An 18187-nucleotide genomic window follows, 5' to 3' on the forward strand; every position below is an offset into this window, starting at 1 on the left:
CCAAAACAGGAATCATAATGCAAAACGCTGCCATCTAATGCAACCTCACGGCATGTACACACGATCGCTATAAAAAAAATGATGTTATCAGCTTTTTTGACATGGGAGGATTAGATGACAAGTCGCAGAAGACTGAAGTCTGCAAGCCAAGCAAGTTTTTTTAATTCTATAGGTGTGATTAGTTTAACAGGTTGAGTAGGATGGGTCGCTGCCAGAGATGCCAAGCCCATGATTACTCTAAATTATCCTCGTTACTCTAATGTGACCAAGCCCAACATTTCAAACAGATAAAAGGTGGAACCTTGAGCTCCATCAACAGAGGGGTTCAGTCTCCTTCACTCTATGCTCTGTTCCTGCACAACCTTGCTCTTTCTTTCAATTTCTGTCCCCCACTACGGAAGCCACCATGAGTATGAGGCAATCCTCACACAAAGGTGCAAGAGGGTTTAGTTCTTCCTCTGTTGGAGGAGGCTATGGCAGTGCAAGAGGAGGTGGTGGTAGTGTAAGGACGAGCTCAACCTCTGCCTCACACTATGTAGGGGCGGGCAGAAGCAGCATGAGTGTTGTTAACCTTGGTGGAATTAGGAAGAGTTTCATTCCAGCCAGTCTCCATGGTCACGGAGGCTATGGAGTTGGCGCTGGAAGCGGCGCTGGAGGAGGTGGAGGCCATGGTGGTGGTGGTGCAGGCTTTGGTGGTGGTGCTGGAGGCTTTGGTGGTGGTGCTGGAGGCTTTGGTGGTGGTGGAGGCTTCGGTGGTGGCGGAGGAGGTTTCGGTGGTGGTGCAGGCCAGGGTTTCCCAGTATGTCCTCCTGGTGGAATTCAGCAGGTCACTATCAACCAAAGCCTCTTGACACCACTCAACCTTGAGATTGACTCCTCCATCTCAAAGTTGCGCACAGAGGAGCGCGAGCAGATCAAGACCCTGAACAACAAATTTGCCGCTTTCATTGACAAGGTAAGGGTCGCACTTTAAGATAATTCCATTGAAATGTTAACTATTGTATATAGCATTCTGTTGAAACCATGTTTAAATGCTCTCTCTCCATCCCTAAACAGAAATCTAAGCTAAGAAAGACATTTGTGATAATGCTACAATACAAGTTAATATCGGTGCCTGCAACTTTTTTGATGCTTTAATCTGGTTTGTGCTCCAGGCAGCATCAGAGTCATGCAACTGATGTAAAATCGCAATATACCCCATCTATTGTTTAAGGTCCGATTCCTGGAACAGCAGAACCAAGTGCTCGATACCAAATGGCGCTTCTTGCAGGAACAGGGTCAGAAAGGTGGGACCAAACAGAACAACCTTGCACCCTTGTTTGAGAAGTACCTCATGAACTTGAATAAGCATCTGAGTGGCTTACAAAGCAGCAAGACCCGCTTGGATGGCGAGCAGAAATCCATGCAAGAGATGGTTGAAGATTACAAGAAAAAGTATGTCCAACAGTCCTGCTTCCGTTTTCCTATGTCATGTCATGTTATGCTTTATTATACTGCACCAGTCCACATTGTTCTATTCTAACAGCGCTGAGACTTGTCCACAATGTGCTTCATTGTGTGCCCCCCCATTGATCTCCAAACCTTAGCCTTAGGAGAGAAAGGGTGAGTGGGGAACTGAGTTAAACAAACATGACATATTTCTGAAGGTAGAAGAGGAGATGGAAGCTAAGAATGAAGTGTGTGATAGTTTGCATGACTCTAGCGCCAGAGAAGAGTGATCAAAGTGTAGCGATGATCGGGGGCAAAGGGCTACTAGCACACACTGCTCTAAGAATAAGCCATTCACTCGTGAGGACAGTTTCTGGTACTTCACAGAAGCACTGAAAGTGCTCAGTAAGTGGGTGTCTGATGGGCTTGTGCTTCAGTGCTCCCTTGAAGTAAGGAGGCGTGGCTCCGTTCGGTGTTACACCATAAAAGCGCGGTAATGAGTACTCACAAGGTGCTACCCAGGCGCTTGTGGGCCCACAGTTATGCAGCTGTTTGCCATTTCCAATGCTTTGTCATATATGACCGAGTGAAAAGACGTGTGTATTGATTGCATCACTTTGAGATACACCTTTAAGCACTCAGTGTTGAAGGGCGCAGTTGCATGCCGATCCGTGGGCATGTTTTCCGTGCAGAACAGGTTGGTCACCTGGAACACGATTCCTAAAGGAGTGAAGAATGTGTATGGTGTTGACAGTGGAGACATGTCCACGTGACACGTAGAATGTACTCAATGAGCCACCTGAATTGCCAGCATTGATCCGGCACGTGTTCCCATGACCATTGAGTGTCCATGTCAAGGGTCCTCCGGGGACGAGTTCCGAGCACATTGCGTGGGCACTGCAAGTGTTGAAGGCTGGGCAACAATGGGCAGTCCTACAGGCAAACGCCCTCCACCCATGCAAGGGTTTATAGTTCTGAGGAGGTCGTTTCAACCAGGATAACATAGTACCTAACACTGTGCACAGAAGAGACTTTTACTGAAACAAAAAAAGAAGCCCAGGTCCGTATCCCTGCGGCATTTCCAAACGTACAGCGTGGAAAGAATGGCGTCCATGAAAATAGGTAATTCAGCGATACATTGTGGCGCGGGGCGATTTTTGTCGTGGTGCAAAAGGTGCGTCACTGCAAACTGTATGTACAGGGGGGTCACTCTATCTGCTGACACGAGCAGAGAGCCATCAGTTTGAGTTTGCATGTATACAACACACCGTTTATCTACATCATGGCCGCTCTTAGAGCCCCAGGCTTTCCTTGATTGCCACAACCGCCTGATTGTTTTCCAGCTGCGTTTCTTCTAGGCTTGAGTGCGCTGTGTGACAGCTACTATAGTATTGCACAGTCGCTCTGGCGCGATGGGGGCTTTGTGCTACGCCCCATTCCCCTATCACTGAACCTCTGTACACATCAGGATATGCTAATCAGAATCTCCCGTCTTCCGCCCGACAGATATGAAGATGAAGTCAACAAGCGTGCAGCTGCTGAGAATGAGTTTGTTACCCTCAAGAAGGTGAGTGATGAGTGCACCTGTGGAAGTCATTGCTACTGCCATGCATTCAGACTCGAAGACTAACGGCGCAGTGCCTAACAAAAGTAACAAGTCAGACTTACTCAAGGAAGCCCGCGCTAAGTGTGACAAGTTATGTGAGATCCATTTTGTGTAGTATTGTGAGTATCCACGAGAGGAGGATTGATTTGTAACACTTTGTTTGTCTCTTAGGATGTGGATGCTCTCTACATGACCAAGGTGAAACTGGACTCAGATGTAGGTTCGCTGACGTCAGAGCTCGAATTCCTCCATACTATTTATGATATGGTAATCACCCTTCGACTTCCATATTGAAACATCCTGTACACATACATCATTTGAACATATACCACAGGGCTCTATTCTGTTGACGGTGATGGATGCCCAGGTTAATGGTCTCAATCTTAAGGTGAAGGCCTCTAATGAGGGTGAAGGTCACCCTGATGGCCAGGGCTCTACCACTACTAGAGCTTGGGCGGGGGCAAGAAAGGGTGGCCTCACTTTAGGTTCACATGACGCAGATTATCCATGTCCCCTTGACCAGTACCCGGTGTGCACACAACACAAGGATAGGCTTGGAATGGAGCCTTTATGGGACTTTGGACTCTGCACTCTGAGCTTGCTGATTGGCTAGAGAGCGGCACATTTTCCTGACCCGACATTAGACTGATCGAAGCTTTGGCAGCAGTAGTCCTGCTCAGAGCTCAGATTAACAGGAGTCTTCTTGCAGGTATTCCTGTTTCACGCATACACTGAGAGTAGTCTTGAATGTAGTGTTCCTGACCTGAGTTTAGACAGACAGGAGCCCTGGCTGCAGTAGCTCTGTTTTGAACTTAGATTGATAGGAGCCCTAGCTGAGGCTTTGCAGTTTTTTTCTTTTTTTTTTTAGCTTAAACTGAGAGTAGTCCGGGCTGCAGTGTTCCTGGTCTGAATTTAAATTGACAGGAGCAGTGAATCTCACACTGCTGGTATGAGCTTCCACCAACAGGTGTCAAGGTTCCAGTGCACCTTATCTGTGCTTAGTTTGGAAGGAACAGTGCAGTTCATATTTATGTCTAAACCCCAAGTGACATCACTGTGTGTACTGACAATCCTTTGATGAGTAATGGCTTTCACTTTCCTGTACTAGTGTTCCTTCAACAGCTTTCCTTAATCTAAGATATGTGCACTAATCGCTTGCACTAATTCCTGTCCTGATGTTACATTGACAAGAGAAGAAACTCTAGTACATTGTGATCTTGCATTGATAGGAGCCCCAATGATATCACAATACCTGTCCTTATATCCCACTGACAGGAGCCATGATTCTAGCATAATACCTTTCCCAGTGGTCAGCAACCCGCAGCTCTCCAGATGTTTTGTACTATGTGTCCAATGAGACCTCACGATTTATTGCACTGGCTAGGACTGATCGTCTCCTCAACTTCCACCAACAGAAGCCTCAGCTCTACATTCTTATACTGAGAATTCATTAGCACAAGCCCAGGCTGTAGTATTCAAATGCAGAGCTTCCAGATATCGACAGAAGCACTTACTCTAGCATTCCCAAACAGGCTAGCACTCTGAGATGCCCTCCCCAGGGTTTCGGTTGGGCGTTTCAGTTCACAGGGCAATAGTCCAATATTCCTACACTGGCTTCCGGTCCGGGGTAAGATGTGTACCCATTCTTCTTGTAATACGTTCTCTCGACTGGAGTTCTAGTTTGGGAATCCAGCAGGTCATATTTAGTGGTGTGTGAAGACATGGTTTGAGTGAATGCGGCGATGTTTGCAGCCTGGAGATGGTTGTCACTAGAGAGGAAATGCGATGCCCTGGACATCTTGTGAGACTGTTCTCTTGCATCAGGATGATGCAGTCAGTTTAGGGGATCCAGCAAAGATGGTGCTCAGTGAAAGGTGATCTTGGCTGATTGGTGTCTAATGTTTCTTGCAGCAAATGTCCCATGCGCAAGGACAGACGACAGACACCCAAGTTATCCTGTCTATGGACAACAACAGACAACTGGACCTGGCCGGTCTCATGGCAGAAGTCAAGCAAACGTACGAAGAGATCGCTCAGAGGAGCAAACAGGAAGCCGAGAGCAACTTTGCAAACAAGGTATGGGACTTGGAATAAACAAGGTTTGAATGGATATTTCATTTAGGTGCATTCCCGCATGAAAACATGCACAACGCCTTGGGCTTCTGTACTGCACATGACCTGCACTCTTGACCTACCATTCAAGAGACAATCAGATTGCACATAGATGTGCACCGAGTGCTGTTCCATGAGCATTTGGATTAACACTTCACTTGTTTCGCCCACATCAGGTATACGTTTTACTGTCACTGTGCAAAAGCAGAAACTCCCCTGACTGCCTAAATCCCTGCCTCTCTACATGAGAACAGTGAATGCCACGCTGCCCAGTGTCATTACCATCTTGGAGCTGGGCACCTCATGGGCCGGGCCGTATTCTCCTTATGTTGCTTATCCTCATGGGTCAAACTCAATAGAGAGTTGTTGGGACATCTGATAATATTAGGATAGGAAGATTTGCACACTCAAAAATGGTCCAGTTAAAGAGTTTGTGCTTCCTTACGTTGCAGTCTCAACCTCCATAACATGCAGCTTAGAGAGTTCAGGAGTCATTGCGATATAGTCTCAAACTCCATAACATGCAGCTTAGAGAGTTCAGGTGTCTTTGCGATATAGTCTTAAACTCCATAACATGCAGCTAAGAGAGTTCAGGCGTCTTTGCGATATAGTCTCAAACTCCATAACATGCAGCTTAGAGAGTTCAGGCGTCTTTGCGATATAGTCTCACACTTCAGAATATGCAGGTTAAACAGTTCAGGCGTCTTTGCGATATAGTCTCAAACTCCATAACATGCAGCTAAGAGAGTTCAGGCGTCTTTGCGATATAGTCTCAAACTCCATAACATGCAGCTTAGAGAGTTCAGGAGTCATTGCGATATAGTCTCAAACTCCATAACATGCAGCTTAGAGAGTTCAGGTGTCTTTGCGATATAGTCTCAAACTCCATAACATGCAGCTAAGAGAGTTCAGGCGTCTTTGCGATATAGTCTCAAACTCCATAACATGCAGCTTAGAGAGTTCAGGCGTCTTTGCGATATAGTCTCAAACTCCATAACATGCAGCTAAGAGAGTTCAGGCGTCTTTGCGATATAGTCTCAAACTCCATAACATGCAGCTTAGAGAGTTCAGGCGTCTTTGCGATATAGTCTCAAACTCCATAACATGCAGGTTAAAGAGGTCAGGCGTCTTTGCGATATAGTCTCACACTTCAGAATATGCAGGTTAAACAGTTCAGGCGTCTTTGCGATATACTCTCAACCTCCATAACATGCAGCTTAAACAGTTCAGGCGTCTTTGCGATATAGTCTCAAACTCCATAACATGCAGGTTACAGAGGTCAGGCGTCATTGCGATATAGTCTCAAACTCCATAACATGCAGCTTAGAGAGTTCAGGCGTCTTTGCGATATAGTCTCAAACTCCATAACATGCAGCTTAGAGAGTTCAGGCGTCTTTGCGATATAGTCTCAAACTCCATAACATGCAGCTTAAACAGTTCAGGCGTCTTTGCGATATAGTCTCAAACTCCATAACATGCAGGTTAAAGAGGTCAGGCGTCCTTGCAATATAGTCTCACACGTCAGAGTATCCAGGTTAAAGAGTTCAGACGTCCTTACAATATAGTCTCACGCTCAGAGTATCCAGGTTCAAGAGTTCTTATTTCCTTACTTTCGAATCTCGCACTGAATCACACAATGGTCTTATTGTTCAGGTATCCTTACCTTTTTGTTTTTTTATTGTTTATTTAGTTTCTTACAAAACCTTTTACAACACTGACATTCTGGTCACTTCATGAAAAAGAAAAGTCCTTTTACATTATATTAATTCAGCTTACTCCCCAGGCCGAGTATAATGTCACTGTCGATCTTGACCACCCCGCTAGCGACAGCCCCTCTCCAGCGTTATTATCCCCCTTTGACCAATGATGTTAAGGAGCCCATATCTCGTTACAGGACCCCCAATCCTTTACTACGGTGTCGCGATAGCGTCAGAGCCGGGCTGCTCCGACGGCTTTAGGCATTCATTAAAAAAGTCAATTAAGGCAATTGATAAACTCACACATTCAGTTTCCACCATTCGTCTGCTGATAGAGATTCTGCCTCCCTGATGAATTTTGGATCTCATTTCTGATAAAGCCTCACATAACATCCCAGGTGCAGCAGGGTTTCATGAGACCCTATCTGTTTACAGAACCGGCAAGTTGAAGGGGCAAGACCATCTTTGTATCTGATCGCTAACATTTCTCTTGTCGGTAATAAATGAAGTCTCAGTTCCATTCACTGTGATCTGTATTTAGTGTCAGGGAATTTATTCAGATACGGCTGGGGCTGTCCAAGGGATTTTGTCTCATTGTCCAGCTGCGTGTGGAGCTTGTATGCGCTTGCTTCCTCCACAGCTCGAATCCTGTCTGATTCCCATCGTTTTTTCCACGTTTTATCTGTATTTGACATCAGTTATTCAGGCGAGGAATCCACTGCCAGTAAAAGCTTTCAACATCTCTGTTCCCAGTTTTGGCCCATGAGGTTCTCATATGTTTGTCAATTCTTTGTGTAGTAGTTCAAAGCATTTAGTCTTATTCAAGACTATGTATTTTATAAAGAGACAGAGAGATTTCCAGTCCACCGAGACCTCCAGCGAGATTAGGCCCTGCTCACGTCTCAATATCTGCATTGGCGTTGATTTAGGTACGCCCATTACCCGCTTCCAAAATTCGCCCTGCATAAACGACCAAAATTGGCCTTGTGCGGCCTCTGTTGACTCTGAGCCATAAGTTAGTATTGGAATTAGTTCGGCTTTACAGAAATCCATCACTGGTTGCATGGGAAAGGCGCCTGATTGGACATTGCTTCTGCTTTCCCTATGAGGCTAGCCGTGTAGCCATTCTCGACAAGATTTGCCGAGAACAGCAGGCCCAGATATTTGAAAGAGGTGACTATCTCCAGTTCCTCCCCATCAATTCGCCAAATAAATTGTTTTTTCCCCTTGGAGGAGTACTGAAGTTGCATCCCCTTCGTTTTTTCCTGGTTGATGGTAAGTTTGTTTGTTTCGGTTTATGCCTCTAGATGATTAAATTGTCTCAGAAGGCCTATTGGGGTCCTGTCCACCAGGACCAAATCATCTGCATAGAATAGGTGTCTCAGCTCTGTTCCTCCAGCCTTTGGGCAAACATTTTTGCATCCTTTCATGCAGTCGTGTAGGTCACAGAAATACAAATTATAGATGTAAGGAGCCAACGGGCAGCCTTGTTTGACTTCACGCTCCGTTCGGATTTTAGTCGACAGCAGCCCCTCCCCATTACATTTTATTCTAAAGGCTGTATCTGAATGTAGAGCTTTAATGTGTGCCATTAAATCCGGAGGACATTAGATTCTTCCATGGCTAATGCTGTCAAACGCTTTGGAGAAGTCAATGAATGCCAAGAAGCATTTCTGTTTTGATTTGATCATTTTGGTTTTTAGCACGCAAAGCAAGAACATTGAGCTCGATGTTCCGGCTCCTTCAGTAAAGCCGAATTGGAAGAGGTCTTGGTGGCTTGAGTCCATGGCCCAACTTTTCAATCTTTGTAGCAGAAGTGTAGCATACAGCTTCCCCAGTACATCTAAGAGCGCTATCGGCCAGTAATTCTCTGGGTTGGCACCATCTCCTGTTTTGAGAATAGGTTCCACAATCATCTCTTTCATGACTCTGGGATAGATCTTGTTTCGAGCACTACATTTAGAATCACATCCAAGGCGGCTGCCCATTCAGTCAGGTTCTCCTTTAGCATCATGTTAGTCAACCCATCTGAGCCAGGTGCTCGAGAAGCTTAGTGCTTATTATGAAGGAAATTAAATCCTCTTGGCTGTATGATAGGTTACAAGGCGTGGCTCTGGTTCGGCTTGTTGGTTCATCTCTTGGGCACATGTAAAGATTCATATAAAGTCTATCCAGTCTTTCTCTCATACTCCGTTGACCAGCGGCTGGGGTTGTTTACCAGTAGCCGAGTTTATAATTGCCTATGACTCTCATGAGTTGTTTTTCCTCAACATGGTTTCTAACATCAACTGTGCGTTTTTTATCAGGATTTCCAATTTCTTGGATTTTACCCAGTTCTTGTAGGTCTTCTTTAATGTAATAATTTTGTATGCATTTTCGTCCGCATCCATCTTTAGTGCTATTTTCACGTCTCTTGTTAGCATTTGTTTTTTCCTGGCAATTTCCAGGTGAAAGGCGTGTTTGTGAGCTGTTTGGGTGTGCTGCATGAAAGGTTTTGCCTTGTGGTGCGTCATCAGCAGCCCTCACTTGTACTCCTGTTGTAGGTTGGCTTTTTAAAGTTTGTGTCAATGTTATGACATCTTGCTTATCCATCCCTAGCCTGGTCCCTCCATTGTCCACCCTCAGATTCGGGTTGTAAATATCGTTCAATGTTGAGTTAAGTTCATGCCAATTGAACCTTAGAATGTTATGGCCGCTCTTCTCCGTATAAAGTACTTCTAGTAGGACGATCGAGTTCCAACATGCCAGGTAGGTTTGGGTACTTTATCCTTTTCCAGTGCACCCTTCAGCACGTGGAAATGGCAGGATTTCATCAATTGAGCCCAGGCCTTCCATCTCTTAGCTTTCTTGGGACCCAGTATTTGTCGACTTGGTACCTCCCATTTGTTGACCGGTCCTGCAGACCAGATTAAAGTTGCTGCACACAATGATCACACTGTTTGGTCTGCTATCTGCTTCTTCTATGGGTTTTGCCACTTCTTGCAGCATTTGTGCTACAGTCCTTGGTTTCGGATTCCAATAGGTGTTAATGAAAGTGAGGTACTTTCTTCATTACTTTGTGTGCTCCCCTTGGTGGATCTTAGTCTCAATCTAGTTGACTGCATGTATGGTCGGCAGTTTATTGGAGAAATTGGCTCATACTGGGTCCCTGATTTCACCAGAGTTAGGTGTCCTGCAGCTGGTCTGCCTCACTTTGCAATCTCACTCTCCAAAACGTTAGTGGGAAAGAGTTCTTGTGTCCTTACCTTGCAGCGACACACCCCAGAATAGGCTGGGTAACTATCTCAGGTCCTTTATTTTACATTCCCAGACTATAGAACGTGTTTCCTATGTTAACGCTCTTTTGAGTCCTTACTTTGCATTCTCGGAAATAACATTGCAGCCTTACACTGCAGAAATGAGTGGGTAAAGAGTTCACGTGTCCTTGCTTCATGCTACGCGGGTTTAATTGTCATGTAGTTTCAGGGAAACCGTTAAATGCTGTTACAGAAAATGTACACTAGTTGCACATGACAGTTATATTGCCACACTCCATATTAACTTGTACTTAGCGACAGCTACACATGCATTCATTGTGACCAAAGCAAAGGCAACCTAACTTCACAGCACGCGCCACCTGGACTTCCTTCCGCCAGCAGGCCAAACGAAGATATAGTGCCCTCATCGTCACTGCAAAAGCTGGAGCAAGTAGCATAGGCGCAGGAAGGATGGCCTGCACATCACACACAGCTGCCTAGCCTCCCGGTACCAGCAGAAAGAAAGCAGTCTTCACGTCAAAAGAGATCATTGGGGTGGGAAAAAGCTTCGGCAAAGCTTGAAAAAAACAAGTGGGATGCTTTTGTTGAAAAAAGGGGACGAATGGTAGGTCTTACTAATGGGTTGCATTGCACTTCAAACTCAGCCTGTGTTGTCAAAAGACCTCAGAGGAATGTGGATAAAAGCAAGAGTCTAGGATTGTTTCAATTGAAACTCATTGAGGAGAACCTCCACAAGCACCGAGCAACAGCAGATCCTCATCTCTGCTGATCAAGGATTTGGCATGTTCTGGTGCAGGCGGTCCTTACAATGGTCTCTTCATACTGTACTTTGACATGTACCGGGGACATTGAGTGCCTACTGAACTCCTGGCATGCTGCCTCTATCTAACCTTTTCCTGTTTCTGACTCTCCAGTACCAGCAGCTGCAAGCTGTGGCTGGCCAACATGGCGACCATCTGAGAAACACGAAGAGTGAGATCTCCGAAATGAACCGACAAATGCAGAAGCTGAAGGCAGATATTGAGGCAGTGAAGAAACAGGTAGGACACGAAATTGCCAACAGGTGCATCTTTCACTTCTGACCACTGGAGACCACAATAAACACGCAGAACGGTGGGTTTTGGCGGGTGATCCTGGGGGCCTGCATTGTGAGGGTGTGCTTCAGAGAGATGGAGCCGCATGTGAGAAACGCTTAGCAACATTTCACATACATCTTTTGCGTTCACGAGAAATTAACCTCCAACCCCATGTGTACAGGCAGCTCCCTTCTCTTTCATGGGCATGTCTCACTTTTGTAATATGACAATTGTAAATGTATGCTTTCAGAATTACAGCACTCACCTGAAGTCTGGCACATACTGATAATTCAGATGCTCAGAAATGTGTTCGATGATATTAACCATTTTATACAATATGCATGTTATTGACAACCACAAAAAAGTAGCCCAAGAGCTCAGTCCACCAGTCCTCTAGACCAGGACTTTCCTAATCCGATCCTCGAGAGCTTAAACCACACCAGTTTTTCATGATAACCACTGACTGTACTAATTCATTTAGAATCACTATAGCAGAGTGTATTTTGTGTGGTTATCCTGCAATCCTGTTGGCTCTTGGGGACTGGATTTAGCTGCCCGGATCTAGAAACAATAATCTTTCTTAGCTACACGAAAATGTTGTTCACACTGCAATACTGTAATTCAGGAATCCTCCAGAACACTGACCGCTACTGAACAGGTTTCCGTTTTGCTCTTTGTAGATTACCAGTGTGCAGGCACACATTGCAGAGGCCGAAGAACGGGGAGAGCTTGCACTGAAAGATGGCAAGAAAAAATTGGCTGACCTCGAGGCAGCCCTTCAGAAGGCCAAGGAGGAAATGGCCCGCCAACTGAAAGAGTACCAGGAATTGATGCGTGTCAAGACGAATCTGGATGTTGAAATTGCCACCTATAGGTGTCTGTTGGAGGGTGAAGAGAGCAGGTGAGTGCAGGGCCCGCCAACACCCTCTGCATATTATTGTACCCAGTAATAAGCAGGTGGATGCCTTCTACCGAGATCAACGTTTGGACATAGCGCTCATTTTTCTTTCTGCTTCTGAAAACGCTCATCTCAGCAAGACATTCCAGTGAGAACAATGGCAGATATGATATGACACGGAATTACAGATGTGCAGTCAGGGCTTTAAGTGGGGTAAGAAATTGAGGGGGGGACTCATTTGAGGGCGTGGCTTCCGTGGTGGGCGTGGCCTGAAAGTGCGCAAACCATGGTAAGGTGCTCAAACAAATATATACATGTATGTAAGCTTTTATATATTTGTGTGAGCACCTTAATATGGTGTATGTACTTTTGAAGCCATCTTCTATAAACATAGAAATGTTACATTTTTCTATGTTTATAAAAAGTGTCTTGATACGTACACAATTCAAGCCATCTTTATAATGCTTTGAGGGCGGACAAAACCTGAGGTGTCTTTGTCCGTCGGGACAGTTTTATAAAAGATGGCGTGAATTGTGTAATTTTCAGCCCATATTTTATAAACACAAAAATAAAATATGGATTGATAAGTACACAATACAAGCCATCTTTTATAAAGCAAGGCCAACGGAAAAAGACGCCCCGGGCTCAGTGATCTGTGCTCTGCTCTGCAGAGCAGATAGATTATAGAGCGGAGGGGTCTTTGACCCTCTGCGAACCCGGGGGCTCCATGATCTAATCTGCAGAGTAGATCACAGAGCTCCCAGGTAAGCTGAGGGTCATTGACCTGGGAAGGGGAAACAGAGGGACCATAACTTCCTCTTGTGACCCCTCCTAAGAGGGGGCACAAGAAGAAGTTACAGTGACTGACAGACGTGCCAGCCAGCGCCTTGCTGAAATTGCATCTTCCAGTTTCAGCAGTGCTGTGGCTGGCTGGCACTTCTGTCAGTCACACAGCTGGCTGACTTTAAAATGGTGGGCGCATCTCCCGTCACGGCTATGGCTGTGGTGGGATACTGTGTCCTGCCATGGCTTTGAGGGACTGCGGGCCCCAGCAGGGCCCCGACTCAACCCCACTGTTTAGAGACTGCCGGGCCCAGCTGGCCCTGGCCCACTTAAAGCACTGTGTGCAGTGCCTCTCATCAAGATAGGAGTTTCCGACTATCAGCCATCCTTCTCCTCCCTCCACCGGTGCGTGAAAGCCATTTGCACCCCGCGGGTTGCTGTGAATGTAACATGCTCCTACACCCCTGGGGCTCAACATGGCAGCAGGGAAAAGGCAGTGTTCAATCTCACATGGCCGCAAAAAGTAAATGCTTATGAAAAAGGAGCTTTACCAAGTCTTGGTGAACAAAACTCAGCTGTCCCACTGCTCCACGCCCTGCATGCCGCAAGCGAGTCCCATACTAGGCTCCACCTTATACTGAAAGTTCACAAGAATGAGAATACCAGGCCAATGGGAGCAGTACAAATGCGAAAACTAGGTTAAGAGAGATAGCAATGGCAATGTGCAATGTTCAACCACCATTCAAGCTATAGTAAAACTTCAAACTTTACAGGGCATCGGATTTTTTTTTAAATTGGAAGTTCCTTTGGGTATGCAGGTGTTGTTTGTGTTAGTGAGACACTGCTGCAGATGGTATAAATCATATTGATAAGGCTTGTGTGTGTCCAACTCTAAAAATAACAATTTAGTGGAAATGATTGTATCAATTCCTGTCTTGCATGAACTTTCAAACCCCCATGGATTACAGCTGAAGTGAAGGAACCTAGTCCAAGTGTGAGCAAGCCACGCCCACGTCCATGGACACTGGTCCCACCTGCCCCAAGAGAAATGGAGTGCAAGAGCTGCTCCAATGGAAAGCCAGCGCGTGCCTTCACGTTTACTATTGACAGAAATGACTGCTCTTAATCCCGAGGGAAAGGAAGGGGAAGAATGCCCACAGTCAGGTGTCCAGTCTGCAGCTTTTTGCAAGTCATGTTTGGCACAGTGTTAGCAGAATGATACCAGCTTCTGTTTATCATGGCCTGTGTGTCCATGAATATGTATGCCCTGTACTGAACTAATGGAGTAGGTCTGATGGACAAACAATGCACCTGTTTGCCTGCTTGGTGATGCTTCTGCTTACATCTGAAAGGACACGTGCCCAGCCCATTTCCCACAATCTCTTTCTTTCTTTTTCAGGATGTCTGGTGAGACCCAAAGTAGGGTCAGCATCTGTAAGTACCCGTACCCTGGCTCTTTCATGTCTTCACTGGGAAGGGGGTGGCCTTGTTACTAGATAAATACCGGTCAGAGCTCTTTACAAAAGCCTCAACAACCTCATACATGTTCTTCACGTGGTGGAAGGTGCCTTGTCCCAGCTAATTGATGAAACGGGCATGAGGGATTGCATTCATTGGATCGCAGGAAGATTCATAACTGTGATCCATGTGCTGCGTCTTGTACATCCTATGGGGGCTAAGCCATACCTGTACATACAAAGATCATGCTAAACTACTCTACGAGGTCCTGGTCAGGGCCTCTTCTGAAACTAGTGATGGTCTTCGCTCAGAGCACAGTAATTTCAGACTCAAGCTGCAAGCCGTCATTTCTGTGTCAGCAAGGTTTCATTATATCCTATTTCTTGCTTGCAAGCACCTGTAGAGGTTAGCTCAGACATGTTACGTATACCAGGAAAGTCCTTAACTCAATGTGTTTTCCCGGGATGGAAGTCCACTTTTGAATGAATCTCTTGTTGTGTGTTTATTGCAGCTGTGGTCAGTGGGAGTCACAGCTCCAGTGGAGGAGGAAGTGGTGGTGGTGGATATGCCTCTGGAGGAGGCAGTGGCGGACATGGCTCCGGAGAAGGAGGAGGCAGTGGTGGCCATAGGTCCGGAGGAGGAGGTTTCGGAGGACACAGCTCTGGAGGAGGTGGCGGAGGACAGAGCTCCGGAGGAGGAAGCCGATATAGCTCTGGAGGTGGAGGATATAGCTCTGGAGGAGGCACCAACCGTAGCTCAGTGGCTGTGGCCTCAACGACTTCAAGCTCTACGAAGAAATCCTATTAAGTCAGAGATTGAAAAACAAAGTAACCAGATTCTGCCTAAATGAAGAGCTTTCTTGCCTGCTGCCAGCAGCACCGACCATTTAAATTATCCATCGCAAAACATTTATTTCCATCTCTCTGTCTCATCAATACACTGTACCTGCAGATTTCTAGATTATTGGTATCTGCGTCACATCAAGGTTAGACTTTGCATTATTCAAGATCGCAAGTGACTATTAAATCCTAATAATGGGCAAGGTCACGCCTAGAGGGGCACGATGGGAGAGGAGATCTATGTTGATAGACTGCTACCTGCTATTGGGATAGAGGAGAGGAGAGCTGGCAGTGGGCGGTCCCTTCCATCGCAGCACTACTCCTGCTGTAATCCCCTTGGCTGCTGCAGTCTTAGGCTTCATGCTGCGCAAGTAATTGGTGCTGTGCTGCTGCTGCTTCCCCCTGGGTATCCTTGCATTCTTCCCACCAGGGAATCTTAAGTTTGAATGGAATGCTTTCCTCAAAGAATGCCAGCGTAACGTGCGTCAAAGGCCCCACCATAGACCCGTGTTGGCTGCTTCATTATTGGGGCGTACGGTAGGCTGGCATCTGTAATGGAAAAGTGCCGGATACCGAGGTTGAATTGCTTTCTCTTTTCCGGGGTTGGGCGAGTGTTTTAGATCTTGACTTCTGTCCTTCTTGGTGTCAAGTCAAGGTTTTCTCTTCCATGCAATATGAATTCACAGGACTGAGGAAATCAGCAACTGCAATACGGCCTGAAAAAGACACCGCACGAAATAATTTACCACCACAAGGAAAACTTGGCCAAACGTTCCTAACTTTGTAGATGTCCCAACTGTGCGACTGTCGTTGTCTGAGCGTGTTCGAATGCCAGGCTTCCTGGTGCTCTGTTATGTACATAGAACCCTGTTCGTATTGCTGGTAGTGGGTGCTCAGGGCTCACGCCCTAGTCTCTCTTGTGTCTCTCAATAAACAGCATGTCAAATTCATATTCAATTGTTGGACTTGGTGTTTCATTTTTTTTAGCGTCGCTCCAAAGCAATGGAAAAAAACGTACTTGCTCCAAAACTGTGAAAGAACTGTACAGGACCTTTCACTTCTAAACAAAAACCAAAGTCCTAAGATGGAGATCTAGCAATTCCCCTGCATTTAGGAGTGCTGTAACATCTCAATTGCTCCCACATCATTCATCATCAACCCACACATACACATATGACAATGTGCACCCTAATATATAAGGGTTCTACTTCTCTCTCGGAGAAACAGTTGTATTTGACATGCTGCACTTACAGTAATAGCAGAAGAGAACCCCTCACTTCTGGCATTCCATCCCAGGTAGATAGAGAATGAAGACTCCACAGATGGGGAAGAAAGGAGTATGGGGAATAGTGAAGCGGATCTTGGATCTCACACACGAGCCGGGGGCAAACTGAAGCTATGCACTCTGTGGCCAGACCCTGCTGTCCACTAGGAACCTAGATGGCTTTACCCCCTGACTCGATGTTCCAAGCTTTGTAGCGACCAGCTCTCTTGAGGGAAATCACACCTTCCTTCCAGACATTACGTTCCAATCAATGGTGCAGGCCCTGTTCTTCCTCAATTGGACGGTGGCAATGTCCTGCACAGCATTCTATCCATTTCCACTCTGGCACCCAAGAGAAACAACCTCCACACTGCAGCTTGCTTCTTCAAAGAACTCCTCAAATCTGACCATATGTTTCAACTACAGCAGTTGCCCCTTTCACTTTCAAGACCAGCTGCATCATTTACAAAGCTGGCAGCATCTTGCACACGCTCTCCTACCTGACCAACAAGGCCACCATCTTTGGTGGCCAACTCTTCACAGGAAGCTAGGACCTTTTCAGATCACAGCAGCAGAAATGCAAAAAACCAAATCCTAGGAAACATTGATCTTCACCCCCAGGCTGTGGAGCCTCATACCTGTGAACATTGGATATGCACTCAGTCACATGCAGTTCAGAAAGGGGTTCAAGGCCTTCCTCTTCAAGATGCACCTTCTTCACGCACTGTTTCTATGATACATCAACATCCGAGGCACCAGTGTTCCAGGGATGAATATCGGGTTCTAAACCATCAATCAGCCCCACATCTCTAGTACACCAGAAGGGATCCGAAAAGATTGTGAACACAAGCAAATTATAAACATTCTTGTCCAATTTTGGTACTGTCGAGGTTTTATAACACGCCACACTCCAGCCAGGGACTCCTTCCCCCGACAATGAATGTGGCACACAATAAAAACGCTTATCTTTAATAAACCACAGATTTGTTTTGAGTAGGCCTCCAACCTGTCTCGCACCCATCTTCCCGAACACCCCATGTCACAATGGACTAGGAACCAGGCCAGTGTGTATCAATAAGATATTTATTTAATGGAAAAGGAAAGATATTCAAAATACAATTTTGCAACAGCCACCAGTGTTGTGGTAACACAAGTGCAATGATTCCTACAGAACAATTGGTTCCAAATCCTAACACTGTTCACATGGATCTTTAATGACAAAACAGGAAAAACGTTTTTAAAGCAATTGATAGCAACAAGGTTAAGCACTCCCCCCGCAACACTCACCCACAAACATCAGCTAACTTAATTCCTTTTGAATGGAAGGCAGTGGCAAGGAGTAAGGATAGAGGGAGAAAAGTCATATTTGGAATAAAGCCCACCACTCCAAGATGGGAAGTCAGAAAAGAAAATGAAAACCCAATTTTATAGCAAAACGGAAGAATCGGATTTGGATGATTACTCGCAGAGCAACTCACAACTTCGGTTGGACAGCTAGAAAGAACATTTGTGTGGCTACACTTGAGGAGATAGGGTAGCTTATAGACTACTAATCAGCACACCAGGGCAACGTGGAAACAGGGTAGGAAAATCGATTTTGAGGAGAAAGCAAATGCAAAAGAAAAATACACACAGCAAATGGAAATTCGTTTCACATGGCACTTGTAATGACAGGTAGCTAAGGAGAGGTGCTTAGTTTTGAAAATCGCAAATCGTTTTCTATGGACAAGGACAGATGCACGTAACAGGTAAGATGCTAGCAAAAGTGG

The 18187-nt window shown here is 45.8% G+C and overlaps 1 protein-coding gene across 1 annotated transcript; it reads left to right on the forward strand.

The window, feature by feature from the left end:
• The first annotated feature begins 306 nt into the window (after positions 1–306).
• LOC138582378 (keratin, type II cytoskeletal 1-like) lies at positions 307–16104 on the forward strand. The gene is made up of 9 exons (XM_069653643.1): positions 307–955; positions 1214–1434; positions 2935–2995; positions 3206–3301; positions 4946–5110; positions 11015–11140; positions 11857–12077; positions 14257–14291; positions 14827–16104. The coding sequence occupies exons 1-9, from the start codon at positions 407–409 to the stop codon at positions 15120–15122; spliced, it is 1770 nt and encodes a 589-aa protein (XP_069509744.1). The 5' UTR covers positions 307–406; the 3' UTR covers positions 15123–16104.
• The last annotated feature ends 2083 nt before the right edge of the window (positions 16105–18187 follow it).

The sequence above is a fragment of the Ambystoma mexicanum genome, chromosome 3q (assembly GCF_040938575.1).
Source record: "Ambystoma mexicanum isolate Mex_15411 chromosome 3q, UKY_AmexF1_1, whole genome shotgun sequence".
NCBI lineage: Eukaryota > Metazoa > Chordata > Amphibia > Caudata > Ambystomatidae > Ambystoma > Ambystoma mexicanum.

Coding starts and splice junctions, on each gene's coding strand:
- LOC138582378 (XM_069653643.1), top strand. CDS start 407: ATGAGTATGAGGCAATCCTCACACAAAGGTGCAAGAGGGTTTAGTTCT. Junction 956..1,213: donor TTGCCGCTTTCATTGACAAG/GTAAGGGTCGCA, acceptor CTATTGTTTAAG/GTCCGATTCCTGGAACAGCA. Junction 2,996..3,205: donor AGTTTGTTACCCTCAAGAAG/GTGAGTGATGAG, acceptor TTTGTCTCTTAG/GATGTGGATGCTCTCTACAT.